Source organism: Leuresthes tenuis, unplaced genomic scaffold (assembly GCF_036924035.1).
Source record: "Leuresthes tenuis unplaced genomic scaffold, fLeuTen1.0.hap1 SCAF_18, whole genome shotgun sequence".
Taxonomy (NCBI): Eukaryota; Metazoa; Chordata; class Actinopteri; order Atheriniformes; family Atherinopsidae; genus Leuresthes; species Leuresthes tenuis.
Genome location: NW_027325372.1, coordinates 5,848,881 through 5,870,487, shown reverse-complemented (window position 1 = coordinate 5,870,487; position 21,607 = coordinate 5,848,881). Strand labels below are relative to the sequence as shown.

General features: G+C 39.8%; 1 protein-coding gene across 1 annotated transcript in view; it reads right to left on the bottom strand.

The window, feature by feature from the left end:
* tmem65 (transmembrane protein 65) overlaps positions 1-21,607 on the bottom strand; it is a 30,525-nt gene extending 8,918 nt beyond the window's left edge. The window contains exons 1-2 of the mRNA XM_072370346.1: positions 20,988-21,607; positions 635-679 (exon numbers count right to left, since the gene is read on the bottom strand). Coding sequence (XP_072226447.1) covers positions 635-679; positions 20,988-21,267 — 325 coding nt within the window. The 5' untranslated portion in view covers positions 21,268-21,607. The remainder of the gene's footprint in view (positions 1-634; positions 680-20,987) is intronic.

Here is a 21,607-nt window from a genome sequence, read left to right as displayed (position 1 = left end):
TACATGAAAATATAATTACATCTTAGAATAACTTGTGCTTAAAAGAAAGTTTGCAAATGCCTTCACACACAGGATATGACAGCATTCCACTTTTGGTGCTATTTAGCTGCTCTATAATATAAAATGCAGCTTTGTAGGAGATAATTGTTTTTTTCCATCCTTTTATGTTGAATCCTAAAAGCCTTACTGATGCAATTTGAACTATTTCTCTACACTTTGCATTAGCTTAAGCAATCCATCCCCAAAGATTTAATTACATTACACATCAATATTTCCTCCTTCGGCTCTGGTCAAATCTGTCATTTTCTATGGTGGATAATTACAATTTGGGATCAGCTCTGTCCTTCAGGGCTTTGCTTAACAATATAGAGCCGAAATATCAGGACAGTTACTGATTTTAGGTTATCGCTGATATTCAGACTTCACAATCAATCAAACTAATTGACACTGTCGACACAGAAAAAGCTTCTTGCCAATTTTCCAAATGAAAGTATACAGTATTTAAGCCAGAACTGTGGACAGAAACACTAATTAATATATCTAAATGTGTGTTTTCCTTGCCAAAAATAGGTGATAAATATAAATATATATATGCGTGTCTGCACAGATGTGTGTGCTAGATTTCTTCTCTCACCATATCTGATCTGGGCTGCATTTGGCGGTGACGGCTCCAATGTCTCTGAGGAAAACAGAAAACACATCAAAAACACATCGGAAGTTTTCTCATTAGCTGCTAACGTTTCACTTCAAGCATCTACATCAACACAGGGTTTGTTCACCCCAAACTCATTAGTCTCCTCTTTTGTTCAGCACTTTGCACCCGGAGCAGACCGTAACGTCCAAGAGATCCACAGCAGAAAATCTGGCTTACAAAAGTGTCTTTTTTTTATTTCTGTGTCTTCTCAACCACAATTAAAAGCTCAAACTTGTTAAGGAGTGATTATTTTCTAAGGAAAATATGCGTTTCTGTACTTGGATCAATAATCAAACAGTAGCACAAGAACAACAGAAGGGCATTGCTGTCCCAAAAGGACAGAACAAAAGGAATGTGCCGTTTCATGTAAAGATCCAACCCTCAATACCAGCCTCACAAGTCCAGAGCAGTTTTTCTAATGCCAGAAGAAAAAAACCCAAAAAGGTTGATCATCTTTTCAGACCTTCCTTCCTGAGATGCGAGCAAAGGAGGTGAGGCGAAGACACTGAGAAGGTGAGGCGACAGGCGGTAAACCGGATAACCTCGCTTTGGAGCAGCCTTTTTAAACGGAACATGAAGTGTGACACCATGACGCTGCACTTTTTGATCTCTGCCAGATGAAAACTAGCAGCACCTGTGACAATGTATACATTTAATTTAATTTACAATGTGGAATAATGTGTCACTTCCCTTTTACAGACACAGATGCTGAAAACCCTTGCCAACAACTGTGAAGCCCTGCTTACAGCTCTTCTGAGCAAACCTCCTCTCTCTCATTAAGTTACATTTCAGCAACTGAAACAACCTTTTGAGATAAGATGAGCTTCAATTCTAGGGTCACAAGCAGAAAAATGAAGGATATGGGAAATGGAAGGAGCCTCTACAGAAACAGAGAGGCTTCAAAAACAATAATCTTAGTTAGTAATGGAACAATCATCTGCTTCTCTGTTAAAAACAGAGCAGCTTTGCAAAGGACAAGCGGCCTCTGCTCCGTAATCTAAAAACTTGAGAAACGATCAAAATATTTTAGTTGTTCCATAAATAGGTGAGACTTTCATTCTTATTTGAACTTCTTACCACATCGTTTCATTTTACAAACCATATTTCGTAATCAAAAAAGTTCCATAGAGGGAAATGTGTGCCTGTACGCGTCTGACCAGCAAGCATGATTGAATTCTGCAGGATGCTAGGGGTCTGTCAGCTGGGACCAACTTTCTCTTTTGGGATTTTTGGCAGAGCTGCTACTGCAGCTTTTTTCTCCTGTCATCCATCGATCTCACCCGTCGCAAATGTAGGAAACCATTGTCATAGAAGACGAATAAAAGAATATTAATTTAATAAGTTCATTTAAATATTATATGGCTACAATCAGTATTTGTTAAGGCAACTGTGGACTAAATGAAAAGATGAAAATAATGACGTGAACAGCTTCCCAGAGCTCTTACAGGGAGACTCCGGCACCATCCCACAACTACACTGCGCTGGCTCGCTCTCGTAGCGTCACTTTTGGCCATAAAGGGGATTATTCTCTGACCTAAAGCCTGGCTGCATGCTTAATTCTCCTCACCAACAGAAACTAGATGATAAACACAGATGAACATTTAGCAGCCAGGGAGAAGATGGGATTTCCCACAGGAGTTTGGAACGACTGAAACGCCAAATGACTTCAGATTCATAACCAGCAAGTGGCCAAAAGATGACTCTCTCCACTGCTCAATCTGTAGATCTACTTAAAGGCTGACATGATAACACTGAGTTTCCAACTTGTGTTTTCTACCCTCGAGAAGCCTAAAAGTATGTTAGAGATTTAGAAACTTGTAGATGTATTTTAGTGTTTTCCCGTTAAATTTGTGATGTGAAATAAATGCAGAAACCGCTCCAGACTCTGTCAGAGACTCAGAGCATTTCTGGAAGAGAAGATAAGGAAAAACGATGGTTACAACCCACCCACTGGTGTCAGACACCACCAGAACTTTGATCTCGTATTGCAACCGAAAGAGAGAACTGTTGGCCAATAAGAAATCGTTATCAGAAACTAGTTGAAGACTTTTGTTGTCAGTCCACCAGCATGGTTACATCCACGGTTAAGTTGAGCTTATAGTTCCAGCTCAACAGTGCCATTTAACATTTAAAAAAAAGCTTTGAAACATTCTGCTGCTTCCAACTTTCTCTGTGGGGGTCATCCTACGTGTAGGTATGTCTGAATTCATTGCACAGATGTCTTAAAGTTACTTGAATGGTAATTCTGTCAGATGATGGTTATAAAAATCAGGAATTGATTAGAGAAGAGTGATAAATGCCTGGTGAATGATACGAGCAACTACGAGCTGATATAGTCTTAATGTGTCGCCATCTGACAAAAGAAACACGAAAGAAAGAAAAACACAGAAATAATCAGCTTCATGTCAGCTGTATACTGTTTTTTAGAAAAAGATTGAACTTTGGGGCATGTGCAGCGCCTCAAGGATAATTTGAGTCCAGTTAAGTATATAAACGCAGGAGTGACTCGACATCCAACCACAGAATGGGTAAGTTAGTCCGGTTTTTGGGAAGCTTGATTCTGAATCATTTTGTTGGGACTGCATCTTTAAAGTCTGGTTTTTATGGACTAATCTACTTTGGGACATTGAGATGACTTAAAGTGTTGTAAAGTTCAGTTTGCAGTCAGTTCGTGTTTTTGTGCATTGCTGCTACAAACACACAAAAACAATATCAGGAAAAATCACCATAAACAGAGAAATAAAAAAATAAAACACCCAATACTGAGTCAAATAACAGTGTATGCAAATCAGAGTTAGAGAACTGAACTGATTCAACAGAAGTGTCAGTGGAGCTGAGTGCATTCTGAGCCAGAGCTCAGTTACAGAAACAAGTTGACTACAGCTACAAATTTAATCTGCCGAGTCCTTCACTTTCCAGCCTGTGTTTACAGCATGCGTCTGTGCAGCTGCACGCTTGTCTCAGTATCGCCAACTTTTTGCCCAGTTCGAGGAAATGAGAAAGAGGCAAATAATTCAGGAGGAAGTCAAGTGTGCGTGGCTGCATGAACAAATCAAAGGTCGGACTTTTCTGTCAAAAAACAAGCAGAGGCAGCACCGGGGACATCATCGCAGTCCACTCAACAACCAGCTGGGGTCAAAAGGTCGAGGTCTATTTTAGGACCAAGACAGGCTGGGAATGTGTCCTCACTAAAACAGGATTGTTAGCAGTATACATCTCAGCATTAACGATTAAAGATCAAAGCAAACATCATTAGTTGAAGTGTTCCTGTGCAACAAAGCTCTCACTTGGCATATCAAAAAAAAAAAGCAAACACGACTTTCTTTTGTTTTTTCTTTTAAAAATGCACACAGGCTCTCCCCTTTAAAACACTCCCTTCTGTGCTGGAGTTCTGTTCCCTTTCACAGCGCAGATGTAGGTCCTGGCAGGTTGGACAGTGTGTTCAACTTGTGCGTTTTTTTGACCATTTGGTGGAGAAGTTATGTGAGAAGACCAAGCAGGGGACCTTTTCATTGGTGGTTAGAGCCCCTCCTGAATGCTACAGATTAGCAACAACCTTCATCTAGAAATTGAGATGCAAGTGAAATATTATAGAATAGAAAAATACAGAGACGTCTGGGTTTCTCTGCTCAAGCTGCTGCCCCCGCGACCCGACCCTCGGGATAAGCGGCAGATGATGGATGGAAAAATACGTATTATTATTATTATTATTATGAAGGGTCGAGAGAAATTCTAGGTACATAATTCAAAACATGCAAAACTTTTTTTTTAAAACGTAGAAAATTCCATATTAAACAAAAATGGTTGTTTAGCAGACATTAGCAGTTGTGCACATTGAAGTATCAATTCTCCTGTTAAGTGCCACTGCAAAGTCCAACTGAGAACCAAACATGCGCGCTGGCTAACGGGATCGTTAGATTGTATGCAACATGCTCAGAGTTTGTCGTGAGCTTGCCCTACATGCATGAAATTGTTGCTCTTTGAAGCATTTTGCTTTGATCAAACTGTTCCATCTCAGCCCAGAATAAAAACCTCTTACACATTGAATATATTCTGAAATGATAAAGGTAGTAGAAAGAAATCTCATTTTAGGTTTATTACAAAATTACAGTTCAAGTACTGCAGTAAAAAGCCAATAAAGCTTAATTATCACCAAAAAGGCTCCGTCATTCTGTCTGATTGAAGCCAAGTGAATTGAAATGAGAGGTTATGAGAGTGCTACATCATCATATTATAAGTGACAGAACATCCACTGCATACATCATTTATTTAACTAATGTGCTTATTATGTGTAAACCAAATCAAGAGTAGATCAGACTCATTCTTCCCAAGCTCAGTGGAATTTATTTTCTCATGGAAACCTTTCATCAGCTCATGTATTATGCATTTCATGAGTTCTTTCACATATACCGGGTACATTTACGTTTTGAAAAAACTCTTACCGCAATAAAGTGTAAATGTCTTTACAGCTGAGCTGCGTTTTCTTTAAACGTGCTGCTTCATTAAAGTGATGGTGGCATCATTTTCCTCTTTTCCAAATATCCTCCGGCAGAAATCTCTCAAAAATCTAAATCGATCCAGACACTAATACACAGCCTTTATTAAATCCCAAAGGTGTCTTCATTGTCGATCTTGGGAGCCAGACAATGAAGCTACAGCGTATTCATTTACATCTACAGGCCTATGAAACCATGAAAACATCCACTGCAGCTGGTGCGGTCGGCTCACAAGGTCTTCATTAAACACGCTTCGGTCTACACAGCTCACAATACATCAGAATTTCTTTAAAGTTTTTAATAAAGAGACATACACCATTTCAACTGCTTAATCAAGAAGCAAAAGTCTTGGTTAAAGCTACATATGAAAAGAAAAATTCCAGTGAGGCAGATAAAGGCAACAGAAATAGATGGTACAGTACGTTAAGCACTGGAATGATTGTAGTGCAACTCTTTGGTTCAGATTAGTCTGCATCAAATTCAATTTTGTGCAGAACAGCTATGAGGGATTCCACTGCAACTTTTCAACCGAGTCAAGAGAAAATTCCAGTTCTGTGGGTGACATCCTGCCTTGTTCCAGTACCTAAAAAATGTCATACATCAGCCCTCAGAGACGACAGACCAGTTTCCCTAACATCCCCCATCATGAAGGTCCAGGAGAGACTGTGATTGGCACATCTAAGTAAGCAAGTGAACACCTTTCAGAACCACTTCTTATCATTGGTATGGTGAAGATAATCTACCTGCTTCAGCAAGCACATTCTCAGCTGGACAAACGAACGTATGGTGCGTCCGTGCTGTTGACCACCTGTACTCTGACTTTTGTACACTTCAGACTTTCAGTATAACACAAGAGTCCTGTCATCTCAAGAAATACTAAGATGACTCTGCAGTTGCATCGGTGGAAAAATACATGTGTATGATTTTTTCAATTAATTTAATTTTGTTGTTAAAGTTTGCAATTTAGATAAGTGATCTTAAAAGTTAGAGTGGTGGCCTTGTCATCAGGTTATTTCTGGGCAAATGGCAAAGTAAATGTGAAAATAGACTGAAAGAACATCCAGAAAGTTCTAGTTTTGTGCAACTCTGTAATGCAACAGCAAACATTACAGTACCGTGAACACAGTATTTGCAGCCATTAACTAATATCAGTAATCCACCTGAACACCTGCTCAGTTCTCTGTTGGTTCTCTCACTTCTCAAATTAATTTCATGCTGAATTAAATTGTTCCTCATCCACCCATCAGGTCATATTTAAAAGGCTGTGGTCTGTCAGCTGTGTGCATTTACAATTTGAATGCCTTCAAACTTCTGTTTTGATCCAGATCTCTATGATACACTTGACCAAACTTGATTAGCTGCTCGTCCCGATGCTACGTCCCTTCCAAACAGTGTTTTCTAAGTTACACAAAACGCTGATTCCAAAACAGCTTTTATTGCTATTGTATGTATATTTAACTAAACAAGACGAGGTTAAAATGAAGAATATGGTTGGACTGTAGTTAGTGTGCAAAAGTGTGGGAAAAGAGACAGTCAGTGTCTAATGTCCATGTTTAATGACAGTAGTGCTGCCAGAGGAAGTGATTATTTTCCCCCAGCCAAAAAACTGTGATTTTAAATAATCCTCAACTCCCACAACACTTCATTACTAATTAGGCTCGCAGCCCAAATCTGCCATCTGTCTTTCTGCAAAATCATTTCAGAGGAATTAATAATAAAAAAAATTTAAAAAGTATTCCTCATCTTTGCCAGCTCTCCTGAGGGTGATGCCCAGACAGCTGCCTACCAGCCTTCACTAATGAATCTGGCCCAATAAACGGGATTTAGAATTTGATATATGCAATGAAAATCAAACAGTTAAATGGTCTGCATTTATATGTAAAGCTTTTTGATTCTTATCAACCACTCAAAGGGCTTTAAAGTAAAGGTATAAAACATACAAATTTGTACAACAAGCACACCATCTGAGAGTTTTTAAATCTCACAGGGAACACATTTCTCGTCTCTACATCTCTACCTTTAATTTTCCTAAAGAGATATAAGACAACTTTGTGATGGACTGACAACTGGACAAGTCGCCCAATGATGGCTGGGATAGGCTCCAGCCCCCCCGCGAGCCTACAGTTGGATTAAGCTGGTTAGAAAATGGATGGATGGATAGATATAAGACAGTCATCCTACCATGGCATTTCGTTATCTTCGAACATTGGAATAGTTGGAAACAAGTTGTAACATAACTGAGAGCAATAAAAGCTTACCAACAAAAGATCTCTGCTTCACCAGTCATGCATCCCCTCACTCCAGAACCAGGAAAGAACCAGCAGAGACTCATGAGAAGCTTAAGTGAAACAACTCCACTTGAATGACAGTTACAGTCGCTGATCCACTGAAATCACTCGATAGAACTGAGCATGTATATGCCTGCATGAGATGCTTGCTCAAAGAATGTACAGATTGCACATTCGTTAGCCCTTATAAGCTAAACATGTGCTGCAAACTGCTGCCCTGTTAATGATGCTTCTTTCTTCCGCACCAAAGTACACTGGCGCTGCACTTCTGACAGCTGACTGAAGCCTTGAAAAGCCTAAAACAGATACTGAACATTAGATACACATTTGCTATGGATTCAACAGAAACCCTGCCTCTCCATTTTTCATTCATCAGATTACTCAGTGTTATGGAGCCTGCTGAGAATTACAGCCTCACAGGGCTGAAATGGCCGTTGATTTTTTGTTTTATTCAGCTTGTTTTAATATGCACTGCTCAAAACATCAGGCCACCGTGTTCAGCCTCCGTTTCTGACTTCCTAATGACTGGTGTGAATACAAACGATGTGACCACTGGGAGAAAAGTCCAGAAATAGATCTGAATGACAAAAACAAATATCACTGCACAATCTGCCAAAAAGCTGCAGCTTTAGAGTCAAATGCAGAAGAGCTGTACCTCTCAGTGTCAGCTGCAGAATATTTCCCACAGTGCGTAATGAGAGCAGCATGAGTCAAAACAGTGCATATGTCAGTGTGATGAAGTCAAACATAAGCTTACTGTGTGTGTGTGTGTGTGTGTGTGCACATATTTAGCCTTCAGCAGATGTTGCATCATCTGTCTGCTTTCGGACTGCGGCTTAACAGAGTGCTGATTCAACATACTGCAAACCTGATGAACGCATCAACAACCAGGCTGCTCTGCCATTATGAGAGAACATTTAAATAAGTAATCACAGGAATTATTAGTGTTGTTTTAGCTGATGCCAAAACAGATTTTTCTTTTTCCTTTCCTCTCCACTGTGATGCCAACATGCTTTAAGCAAGTACACGCTCCCTGAGACACAAAAGAAAACAACATAGTTTTATCTACACGGCATAGTTTAACCATCGGAAGCACTGAAGGCATTCGGCACTTATTAAATCTGCTCAACTGTGGAAGAAAACATTTGCAAATCTACATTTCAAAATCATTTTCTTGTCCCACAGTAGATGTCACCTTGAAAACTTTCCAGCAAGATGAGCCAATTGTTACAATCTCACCTCATGTGAAAATAAGAGAAATCTAACCTCATATCATTGATAAGTCACTATTTAAAGCATCGAGCACTAAACAAACGGGAGAAATCACTTTAGTTCGAGCGAGATTAGGAGACGTTCCTGGAACGTGGTGCAGATTTTGTGGGTTGGCCAACAGAAAGGCTCGACACAGAGTTGAATTTTACATTAAAGAGGTTTGCAAATGTTGCATCCACTTTAAATCATAGTTTTGGAATCAAAGAAAATCTAGAAGCTACGGGAGAAAAGTCCTCGGCGATCCAGGGACCAAAGTCGTATTTATGAAGAAAGTTTTAGGACTTTTATTTCCTCCAACCAGCTCATTAACAAACTCCATCCATCATGTAGACTCAAGATGAAATAAACGTGATTTAGTGATTGGGATTTAGTGTGACAGGAGGGCAATGCATTTTTAACACAGCAGATTAAACAGGAGCATGTTCGCATATGTATGAACAAACTGCAGATGTGATCAAAAGCCGCGGCTTTGCTGTACGAGCCATCTGCATTTTCTAATTTATACGGAGTCTTACCTGAGACAGTTTGTTTTGGAACACATGATCAGAAAATGATGCCAACTGCGATGCTTACGTACGCTTTATTTCTAAAAGTTCACACATTGCATAATTGGACTCTTACAAGTACAATAACTTTGCCAGAGTGAAAAGTCTGACCATAATTTCAGGTGATATTTTTGTATTATTAGTGCCAAACTTTCTCTCACTTTCAGAACGTTCCAGAACTTAGAAGGAACGCTGACAGCAGTTTTATTCAGAGGTCTATATTTTGGCATCTTACATCCTTTTGGCTTTGAAGTAACAGTCTTTTAGGACAGGAGGCTCTACTGGAAGTAGGCCTCTGCTGCCTGCCAGAGAAGCAAATAAATACTGTAGCTTGGCTGTGTAACAGGAGTACTATGACTGCAAAAATCACAGGCTAAGAAGCTAAATACACTAAGGAACATAATCACAGCCGACGTCAGCATATTTGTTGACCTGCGGTCCAAACACTGACCACAGATCAGTCATATCCTCAGCTGCAGATTATACTCATTAAGTACCTACTTCTCCAATAACAGATGAGACTAAATGTTAAATGGATAAACTTCATTAATCTAGTTTTTGTGCACGCCATCAAACAACACAAAACTAAGAATCTGTGAGACAGTTCCTGAGTGAGAGTGGGGAGCTGGACATTTTTGTACAAATTAAACTCTTTCAAACAACAAACTTTGAAGCACAACTTCCTTCAGTGGCTCATGACGTAGAACTGTCCAAAAACACAACAACTGTAGCTATATGATGGATGCAACTATATCTTGTAGATAAATGCATCATGAGTTGTACCTTAAATCTACTTCAGAGGAATCCAGTATAATCTCTTTCAATCTTACACAAACTTCGCAGATGCTGCTCAGCACCTCAAAACTGTCTCCTATACAGATGGAACATCTGTCTCAAATCTCAGAGGAAATCACTGCTGCATTCCCAAAACTCTTATATTTAATTTCCACAGCATGAAATGAGATTGGCAGGTTTGTCACAGTGTGTTGGTACCCAGCAAAGCTTGAACTGCGTCAAACACAGACAGCACACTGTAAGCAACAGCAGGATTATGTGCAACACCTATAATAAATGCATATCTCAAAAGGTTCATGAAAAACACATATCTGAGACATAAATCCTAAACTGGTTTGATTTTCTTGACCAATCTCTGACAAAAAGAGGGCTGTAAAATACTCCAGCCTTCTCCGTCAGTATGACAGGCGGTGAAAAAATAACCTGAAGCTGCTGAAACTGTGCTGATGAGATCACACCAGCAGGCTAAAAACATTTCAATAATGAGCTGAAAAATGCCAAAACTCCCTGTAAACCTGCAACTCAGATTACACTCAGTTGGTATCTCTGTGACTCACAACAGATGCCTTTAAAATAATGTAATTTCATATTTTGTTCCGGTAAAAAAATAGCAGTTACTGCAGCTTTATGGATGGATTTAACGATATCAGACCTGTTAACTGGTGGTACACGGATGGTGAGACGGTCCGTCTCCCATCCAAATACATCTGAGGCACATCTCTGTTGGTCATTGGAGACGAATTAAAATACAAAAGCTTGTACTTTTAAAATGTACAAATAATGTAAATTTCCAAATGAATCCGTTCAGACATAAGGCAATGAAAATCCCTCTAAAACCTTAAAGTTTTTGCTACCACTCATTTAGTAGTTTTTGCATTGTTTGAAGTACTTTTGAGTCTTACCAGCAGCAGACGGCAGTCATCACGCTGTCAGTTTGGAGAACCAGATGGCAGGTTTGATAAGCAAGCCCAGCTAATAGCTCCTCAGAGTGGGGACACCAGAAAAGCAGGTTTTTGCCATCCAAAAACAACCCCCCCAATTTTTTTTTTTTTTTTTTTTTTTTAAATGGCAAAGAAAAAAAGAAGAAGAAAAAAAAGGTGATATTTACATTTTCACAACAAGAATCTTCTTGGAAATCCAGTAAAGTGTGACTGTATATTAGGGTAGCCGAATTCTTAAGACAGCTGTGAACTTGTGGTTGAATAAAGCATTTCCAGACTGTCGCTCTGCTCTAATAAAATCCTGATTTTTAGACCACAGCATCTGAGAAAATCCCCATCTTTAATATTAATTTAAAGATGGCGTCTGTGCAGTGAACTCACTTATACTTAAATGTACAATGAGCCAACACTTAGAAAGTTAGATGCAGCTGAATATCTTTGTTCTTTCACAGTTCAAAGTTCAAAAACCACAGTTCAAAAAAGAAAACCTGATTACGCTCCCGTACATATATACTGGGACAAGGAGGCGGTCTAATTAAAGTCCACTGAGCTGGACAGCAATTGTCACTGAATCTACAGTCACCTGGTAAGACACGCCTGCAGTAGACAGTGGTATTACTTCACAACAAAAAATATCAAATAAAAAAGTAAATATCCCTTTAAACTTGTCCACTAAAACCTTTTATTTCTCAGGTTCTTAAGAAACTCGAAACATGAGGAAAAAACAATTTGAAAGGTTAAATCCTTAGGCTTTTACTGTGAATTACTGACTTTCCTTTTATGCTCATCAATTAAAAAAAGAAAAGACTCATATTCTTCTAACTTGAATATGATGTAGCAATGTTATCATTAAATCAGGCTTGAAATGTAGGAGCAGGCATGTGTTGCCTCAGATCGAAAAGGACTAAAAATTCATCATACGTAAAGAGATTTACTTCCCGTTTCCATTCTGTCGGGCTTGTTTCAGTCAGGTTTATCATATAAAGGTTTGATAAATTAATTTAAATCACTACTAAAAACTTTAAAACCTGTGATTTGTTTCATCACCATGATCACAGTCGTGGCTGAACAATAATAAAACTGACTCATGAACCACAAGGAAACACCTGCATTACACTGACATATTAAGACTGAATTAAAAACTGAATAATTCCAGTCAAATTCGCTTCTGCTTCAGCATCTTTTTGCCAGTTTACCACAGTCTAGACTCGATAAACGAAATTCAGTCTGAAGCCATTTAAGTCACTGATACACAATCAACTCTTTAAAAGGCATGAAACTGATTGCAATCAGACTCTGCAAAGAAGCGAGCTAGCTGGCTTGACAAAAGCTAAAACTCCAGTCAGGTATTAGACAGCGGTCATTAACTTTCTTTATAAACCCAGCTTTTCCTCATCAGGCTCTGTGCTCACTCACAATAAAGTGACATGAAATTGGTGCTTCTTCTGTGCAAAAACCCTCAGTCAGATGCCACTTCGTGTGAAGACGAAATGAAAAATAATAATTATAATTCCAACAAAAAAGCAAGACTGTTGCATAAAGGAAGTAAGAAGAAGAAATGTCAGAAATCTAAACATGATACTCAAGTGTTTTGCTCAGACAATGTCTCATGATGAAGATTATGCGGACATTACTTACATTTATTAACCGAGTGGAAGTGAAAACTATCTTACTGATGATCCTCTGTAATAAAAACATTTTCTCATCTCTGCTCCATTACCAGTATTTTCTGCCGGGTAAGACAGACTCTGCAGCAAACCGAGGCCAAACATGAACAAAGAAATAAACAAGCAGGATACTGAATTACTGTTCAGGCAGTGTTTTTCATAGCTAAATCTAAAGGTCCAGGGCAGGTTAGCATAAATTACCATGATGATCAGGCCAGGTGAACAGAAAGTCTCTGGTAATTTTACTGCCGTCACTGAAGATTAACCTCGAGTTACGAGAAATTTGAACAATTTCAGATAAGTGGTAAAAGAATGAACTCAAACTGTGGGGAAGAGATTTAAAAATGATAGCAGCGCCGGAATACAATTACATAGTAATGATGTCATCAGTCAGACTGTCATCTTCAGTTTTCAAGAGTTGTCATAATTTAAAGTGGAGGTAAAGAATAAAAAAAAAAAGATTTCAGTAAACAAAGTATGAGCTCCCAAAGAAAAGGAGAGGCCGACTTCACCAGACTCAACACTGAAATGGCAACATGTATCGGAGGAAAGTGGCAGTAAACAGAGTAGGCTGAATATGCATCGATTAAGTTATTCTGCCCACTTAATCCAAAACAGAATTTACTTCAGCAAGTAATCACAATAAAACAAATCATTATTTTACTCATTTGCTCCGGGGATAGACCAATCAGGATGCACCAAATTAATAGATAGGTGTTCCTCAATATAGGACATTGACCCGGTTCTATGGGAACGTCACCGGCTCCCTGTTTTTTAACACCTACTCACAGATCCTCATCTTCCTTTTCCTCTCACCTTTGCCTGCTTGTTAATCGCTGGGTCTAGCCTTTTGCCTCCCAGCTTTTGCCTATGAACTCTCGCCCTACCTTCAAATCTTGACATAAAACTAATTTTCAAAATGAGTTATTCTACCTGATCTGCTCTAAAAGGCACAACAAAAATAAAGTGTCGCACAGATGATTTTTAAAAGGTAATCTTCTGCAATGCCACATTTTGTGCCGGGATGACACTGAACGCACCGTTGTTTGTCACCAGTTCCACTAAAATTGTCTCCAGTCAGCTCTTAATGGCACTGTGTCCCAATGAGAGCTGCAGTTCTTTTATTCATGGGAGGAAAATAAGAAAAGAGTAAAGTTTCAGATGTAGGCTTCACATCTGCTCATTTTACACTCCTTTGGAAACGTTCATCATGCTTCAGATGACACAAGGAGTTGTAGTTAACTCCTGGTTAACCTGGTTATGAAGCCTCAATAGCTCAACAATAAATAATAGTTCATTGACTTAAGTCCAGTTTTGAGCACTCATTTTCTTCCTGCAGGCTTTGCTCGATCAGCCCCTCTGATAGGACTCTTCAGTGACCACTGATCACCTTTTTATTTAAGACTGTAAGGTGCTTGGAGTGTCTTTAAAGCCGTCTCCAACAATAAATGCATCATCATCACGATGATCACCAACATTTAAATGATATACAGGAGATGTGAATAAAAGTGGTAAATTTATATGTTATGCAAAAGTTCACTTATCATTTTCATCTCAGGACAAACATTTTTTGAAAGTATCTACAAATTAAAAACTGCAACAACTGGATTGAGGAAGACCACAGAGGATGGCACCCCGGGCAACCCAAATATGCCAAAGGACGACAAACTTATCCCTTTGCAGTCAGCTGCCACAAAGTGGAGGTAATTCTGTGCAACGTGTGAAAGCACGTAACCCAAGGAGCAGAAAGAGAGTTTTCCATCTCCTGCAGCTCACTTTAAGCTGCAGTTACTCACACTGAAGACAGCACATTGTCTTTATATTTTAAACTTAGCTCAAAGCTTTGACATTTCGTTATTTTCAACTCTGAATAATTGTTCAAATGTTGAAAACCAAACCTTGGATTCAGAAAAATGGTGTCATTATTTTCCTCCTCTTTTCCTTTGACTTGAAAACAATTGGGTCTGTAAATGTATGGACACACCAACTATTAAAGAGTTAATGCTGTTTTAACAGCTGGATTCACATAATATTCAATTATACATTTATGGTCTCACGCATAAAAGGACCAATCCAATTACCTTGGAGCAAACTTAAGATATTTTGTGTAATATAAATACAATTATAACAGTAAATATAAATAGAGCAGAACATTACATGAGAATTGAAGTCATAGTGAACAAAGAATCTTTGTGGTAAATGTAATCACAGAAAACGATGGCTGTGTAATCCATCGTTTTCTGTGGCAGGGGATGTTGCATGAGCTGAATCAAGCAGTTCTTATAACGTACTAACGTTCGAACCCAAACCTGCTGGTTTGTTGGCAAACTGCACACAGGCAGGTCTCCATAGCTGCTGCGCTGGTTGAATTCCCATAATCTTTACAGAATATACAGAAAGATATGGAAACAGAAATCAACTGGGAGCCCCAAATGGGCGTTTAATGATGAACACTTAGTGCCATGGAAGAGAGATCATTTTCGCTGGTTAAAATCCCTCATGAACCAATTTAAATGGACACCAACCGCACTTTTAAATATCATCATCTGCATCTGCTCATATGTAAAGGCAACACATGAGCAACGGCAGATCTGCACTTTAATTGCACATTTTAATTGGACTCCGTGGGACATCATGTCAAGCTGGAACAGAAGATTTTGGGGGGGGGGGGTCAGTGGTAAAACCAACACTGCGTATAAACATTCTGAAGGGTCACCTTAAATGCAGTCACTGTGTATAATCATATTAGTACAGTTCTGTGAAATTAGTTCCATCATACAGTGTGACACCTTCTTCAGGAGTGTTTCCTCATTTCCAACTTTCATCAAGAAATGCAATTAAAGTCAAATAAAAAGACATTTTCCTGGTCTTAAAGGGGCAATACTGTACCGTGTTGCACTCATTTTAGAGCCGATTAAACCACATCCTCTGACAGATAAAATATTCTGTTCCACGTTTTCCCTCAAACGTTTTAATGAACACACATTTTATTTGGTAATAAACTCATTTCTGTGTTACAATCCAACTAATGTAGACTGAAATGTGAGACAAAAGACCTTATTTGTGCCACATTACTTGTTCTGCGAGCTAAATGCAAATGTCAACAATGGCCTTTCTGAGGGAAGATAAGCTGTCAGAGATACATTCTTCCTGATGAGTTTTCTAACTGGAGCTGAAGTCTAAGGGCCTATTGGCTTTTCACCAGTTTGTGTGGTGTCCTCAGACACCAACAGCAGATTCCAATGATGCTCCAGTCAGACTTCGGAGCATCATTAGTGAGAGGAGCAATTTATTAGCAGCGTTGACCTTTCAGACAAATTACTAGCAAGAGTAAACCGACGGCTACTAATCAAAACAACTCAATATCTCTGGTGTTGATGCACTGGTGAGTTTCAATAAGCAATCAAGAATCTAAGAATGTAGAAGAAATGCAACAGCAAATCAGTGGCAAACTGCAACGCTATATGTCATAACATCATTAAACAACACCAACGAGCCCACAAGACAAGAGTCATGTAACGCATCTAGAAGAAAAAAGGTTGCTTTTAATAGACAGCTACATCCATGTTTGGCAACTTCAAATATCTGCCGTGATGAAAATTTACCATCCTTCTTACAAAGACATAATTCAGCCTAGTGTGCCCCCTTAAAGTCTTAACTGTATCATTAACAGCAAGCCTCCTGAGCTAATAGAATTTACCAAAAGTCGAAATTGAGGATGTAATGTTTTAATGAGCCTGCAGCCACGTTCAGCATCAGAATGTTTTGGCACTCTGCAGTAAATGCTTCCGATCTTCTTTCCACTCCTTGATGGCATTTAGCTCATTAGTTGTGAAAGTGGAAGAGGGGGCTCATTAGTTGAGACTTTCACAGCTTAACTTGTTACTCCACTGTATAGTCCAATTAAAACGGTGAATCTAGCTGCAGAAAGGCTTACTGCTTGTAGTGGCCGACTCTGCACCTTAGCTCAGGCTTAGCAGAGTTTCCTTAAAGCAATATATTGGAATCATATAATATGCAGGCAGATTATCAAAAAAAAAAAAATCTCATTTGCTTCCAAGCCTGTTCCCTTTTGAGACATCTGCTTTTTTTCCAGATGTGTTAGAGTGAATTTGTTTTGTCACATGGGATTATAGATATGATTGTTTCCCTCAACCGCAATTCTGGACAATCTTCTTCAAGATTTGTTTACTGTGTTTCCGATTGTTTTTTAGATAGCCAGGGTGTGTTGTTTACCCTCCACTATCCACTATCTCACAAGGCTGGAAACAAGAAGTGCAGCTTTGGAGTATTTAGGCTCCATAATGAGTGAGCCACTTATCCTGTGAATACACAAAACTGCTGCTGCATCACTGCAACACAAAGAGGAGATTTGCTGATTGGGTCAAATTCAAGAGGAGCTCGAAGTTCTCCTCTGCCAGGCTGACATTCACTAATCTGCAAAAACTACATTTGTGACATGATGTGTGAACCAAAGTGGAATAATCACTCATGATTTCCCACCACAGCTCAAGTGTACTGCTAAAGAGGGGCCATAATAGTGCCTGCGTAAAACTGACCTGCACACACTCTCACAACAGAAGACCATAAAATGAGGAGCCCAGATTTTTTGGGTTACATATTTTTAATCTGATTACGAATGAATATTTCAAGTTTGAGCAGATTTAGTAACAATTTAATTCTTACACAGTAGTCAAAAATGTTATGGAAAGGATCAGGTGTGGAGCAAATAGGCGAGGTGGTGCAGCTCCGTAATCTCACCTGGGGCCTCACACCTGTGTGTGTGTGTGTGTGTGTGTGTGTGTGGAGTTCAGATATTCTCATTCATCTCCAGGTTCCTCCCACAGTTCGAAGACACGCACCTTAGATTAATCTATGATCCGACATTGAACAGGACAGAGCGGGTGAAGAGGATGATTGACTGATGTGTGTGAACCCAATGCTAGAGTTTAGCTAATTAAAAACTCTAAATTATAATTCTATAGCTTCCCTCCTAAATTCATCGCAGTGGATAAAATGCTGTTGACTGCTGGGCAGATACATTCATTTTGTTTCCCAAAAATCAGCTAACATATCTTTTTACATAATACCCACAACGAGCAGCTTGGGTGCACGGTGTTAATGAGCAGTGTGGTTCAAAACACAGCAACGAAGAGGCCACAAGCGAAGCGCATCGACCATTTTGGCTGACTATTCAAACGAAACAGCCAGTGGGATACTCCTAAGACATGGTGGACAGGAAATGGAACACGAGACATTTAGGAAACAGACCTGAAGCGTCGCCCAGACACCCGAGGATATTACTCAGATCTTGCTACTCCAGATTCAGCAGCTGAGTTGACTATTTTGGTGCCACGATGAGTCACTCGTTTGGTTTTGTTCACAGAGAAATTCTTCCCCTCCCGAGTAAACAGAAAATACCCTCTGGCGACTCAAAAGGGGAACTTTACACACATGCCTCGTGCACACACATACACGCACACCTGTCCACACCCACAGATGACTCTACAGCAACACGAGGCAGAAACAAACACTTTCCAACTGGGGTGGAGATATTTTAGTGCAGTGCTCAGCTGCAGTTATACCAATGGGAAGTTGCTCTTTTAAAAGCAAAAGGATATCATTTGTTAATTGATTTTTCTATAAGTTTGACACGTTTATACAGATAATCACAATGTTCTCTTTTCTAAACTTTTAGTAAAATGATTTGAAAAAAATTGAATGAGCCCGTCACAATCTGCTTTATCCAAACAACGTCCCAAAACCATCAGTGATCACATAACTGAAAGGAAAAGCAGAAAACCTGTAGATTTAAAAAGACTCCTCACTCCTTTAAGCTCCTCAAATGCATTTTAAGTCCCAATCTTACATTTGAAAAATAGCTTCTAACTGCAGCTGACGGGGTAAATAATGAAGGTAGAATATTTTCCAGTGACAAGCGCAGAGGTAAAAGTTTGAAGCAGGAAAATCTAAACGCAGAATGGCAAGTGGACTGCATTTATATGGTGTTTTTCAACTTTTCTCACTCAGATCACTTCACGTTATAAGCCACATTCACCCATCTAAGATAAGACAATATGAATCTTTATTAGTCCCACAGCAGTCTGTATAGTTTCATTTACAGCTAACGACGTTGTGCTTTGTTTTCTACAGCACACACACACACATTCACACATCGACAAATGCATCAGAGACAAGGTGGGGTTCAGCGTCCTCCCCAAGGACACTTTGACATGAGAACGAGGGACGCCAAGGACCAAACTGCTGACTTTCAGACTGACGGACAACTGAAGGACAAACAGGTCACTTAGAGCTTTGTTCTGCACACACTGCGCTTTGAGGAGATTTACTCAAACTCCACAACTTTCACTGCAATGAGTCAAACTGAGTGACACCGGGAAATTGTGCATGTGAAGGAGAAGCAGAAAGTGAAAGAATTCTTTTTACTGGACTTCCACTTTTTAAGCAGCTGCAGCGACTTCACATTGTCCACTTCTCTGTTCCTTCAGGTTAAGGAAGTCAATACGTTTATATGCACAGTTAAGTCAAGCTAGAGTTACCCCTCGACTTGGACAGTTAAGAAGAACTCTCCTTTAACCCAGTAAACATGCAAGAGAGGGATGCATACAGTGTTCGAGACATTCTGCCACAGCAAACGTTCTCTGCGGGAGATCATTGTACATATGCACAGGTGTCGTTTTTAGATTACCGGAATGGTGGTTTTGTCAGATAACGCTGTGGTTATTAGAGGATTTTTTTTTTAAAAAATCAAGGTTTTATCAGAGTTTAGTGAGAGTCTAGAAACTCTTCAAGCCACTGTGAGTTGACATAAAGTCTTAATAAGCTGCTTTCTGGTCTCAATCTGTACTTACCTATGTGAATGAGAGCAGCTTTCCTGGGACACCAGCTGTATGGATGTACTCGCACACGTTATTATACAATAGCTCCTGGGATTATTCTTTGCTGTAACCAGCGTCTTCTTCTGTGTTCTCGATGGAAAGAGTCCCTGGGCCAGTTTGAGCATACACGTACAGGAGTATCGCAGCTCCCAAGTGCATTATCTGGGGACGTTAGTCTGGTTTTGATAAGCTCGATTATGTACAATTTCAGTCTAACTAATGTGTTTATGTGCATTTGAAAGTCTGGATTTGGTCAGACTAACAATAATTGTTTTTTTTTTCAAATGTGAGTCTGATACAGCTAACAACCAAGTCAACCAAGATTTTAACTCCTTTCACATAAAGTTTTAGAGAACATTAAAGAGTAGTTGAAATCAACAAAGATCTCTCTGTTTCTACCAGCTTCAGTCTGGAAAGAGCATAAAACCAATGACTTTGGGTAAGCAAATGCTTTGGGCAACAAAGTGAAAATGGTGCGTTCTTATGCAAAGACATGAATGACAACCAGCACTTTTCACAGTTTACATGTTGTGCAATTTGAGAGAAAACTGAGATGCTAGAAAAGGAGGGAGCAAAGCAGAGTTTGTCTTGGCCTTGCCTCTCCACTCAGGATCTCTGCCAAACTGTGAGGCAGTCATGAGTGATGCTTTCTATTTACCTTATCAGTTATAAATCACTGGCAGTGACTGGATCCAAAAATACAAGATTATATTCGTCACATACCACACATACCATATGATTCTATTTTCCAACACCAACTCAGCCAGACCGGAAAGACAGCTCAGTCCCATCACTTGGCCAACAGCCATAATGCATGCTGCAACTGCAGGTATAAGAGTGAAGACGCGTAACTTTCAGTTTTAGCTTTGCAGTTTATCATCTGATGAGTAAAAACTGTATAAAGTACATCTAGACAAATGCCAGTATAATTTACTAACTCTGGAAAAAGGCAAACCTTTGCAAATGTTGTTTCAGTTCCTAAAGCAACTACTTAAGTTACATATTTACAGTTAGGACTTTTACATATTAGTCAACTAATAACAAGCTATCGGTCTCGCTATTCCTTTGAAATAACTCAATTCAAGTTAACCCCTCCCCAGTGTTTAACTGAAGGCCAACAGGTTTCCATTCAGTCAAAACTCCACCCAATCATCAGCGCTAGTTGAGCCCAACAATAAAATCACCTGCTGAGGTGATAGACTGGGATGAGAATCTGCTGAGAGTTGGATCCGACATCGTTTGCAACCGGGGGGGGAAAAAACGATGTGCGATGATGCGTGTCAATATTGGCCATATGGTAGCGGGATGAAAATAGCATGCGATTTCTCATCTAGTCTCACAGGGATTGTTACGGAGCTGCCACCTTTGACCTGCATGGTTAATTTCTTACCTTGAGCGATGGCAATGGACTCGAAAGTCTGCAGCTCCTTGAGTAAGCATGTCCTCTCATTCGGCTGGAGGCGGTAAATAAACTCTTTGGCTCCCTGAGGACAGTTGAGCGGCTCCCTCGGCTCGTTTCTCCCATGTGTTCCCATCCAGCAGCTCGGTGTGTGTCGCCCAGTTCCCGGCAGCCTCTGAGCTATCACCAGCGCCGAAGGAGCCCGCCTCAGTCCCGACGGTAACTTCTGTACCGCCGGCCCGAGAGCTTTCTGTAGGTATATCTTAAGCATTGTGCCCGAATAAATAAAAACGTCAGTCTATAACAAGTAAAACTTGATATTCTTAAGGAGCCTTCGAGCGCCGACCTACGCTGGTGCTCCACAAACGTCTGGGGCTCGGACAGAAGTTGACTGTTTGACGGTCCAACTAGCCAGATTCGACTTCAATGGAGAGAAAATCGGTTACTTCTAAAAACAGTTAGTGTAAAACCTGCCTCGAACTTCAACGAGAGGAGCATATTATATTTCCGTGCTGTCCGCCACCCCAACCGTCTCATGATCTTTTAAGACTCAGCGGTCAGGAGTTTGGCACATGAAGTTGTAGCTACAACCGAACGAGAACAGCGTCAAA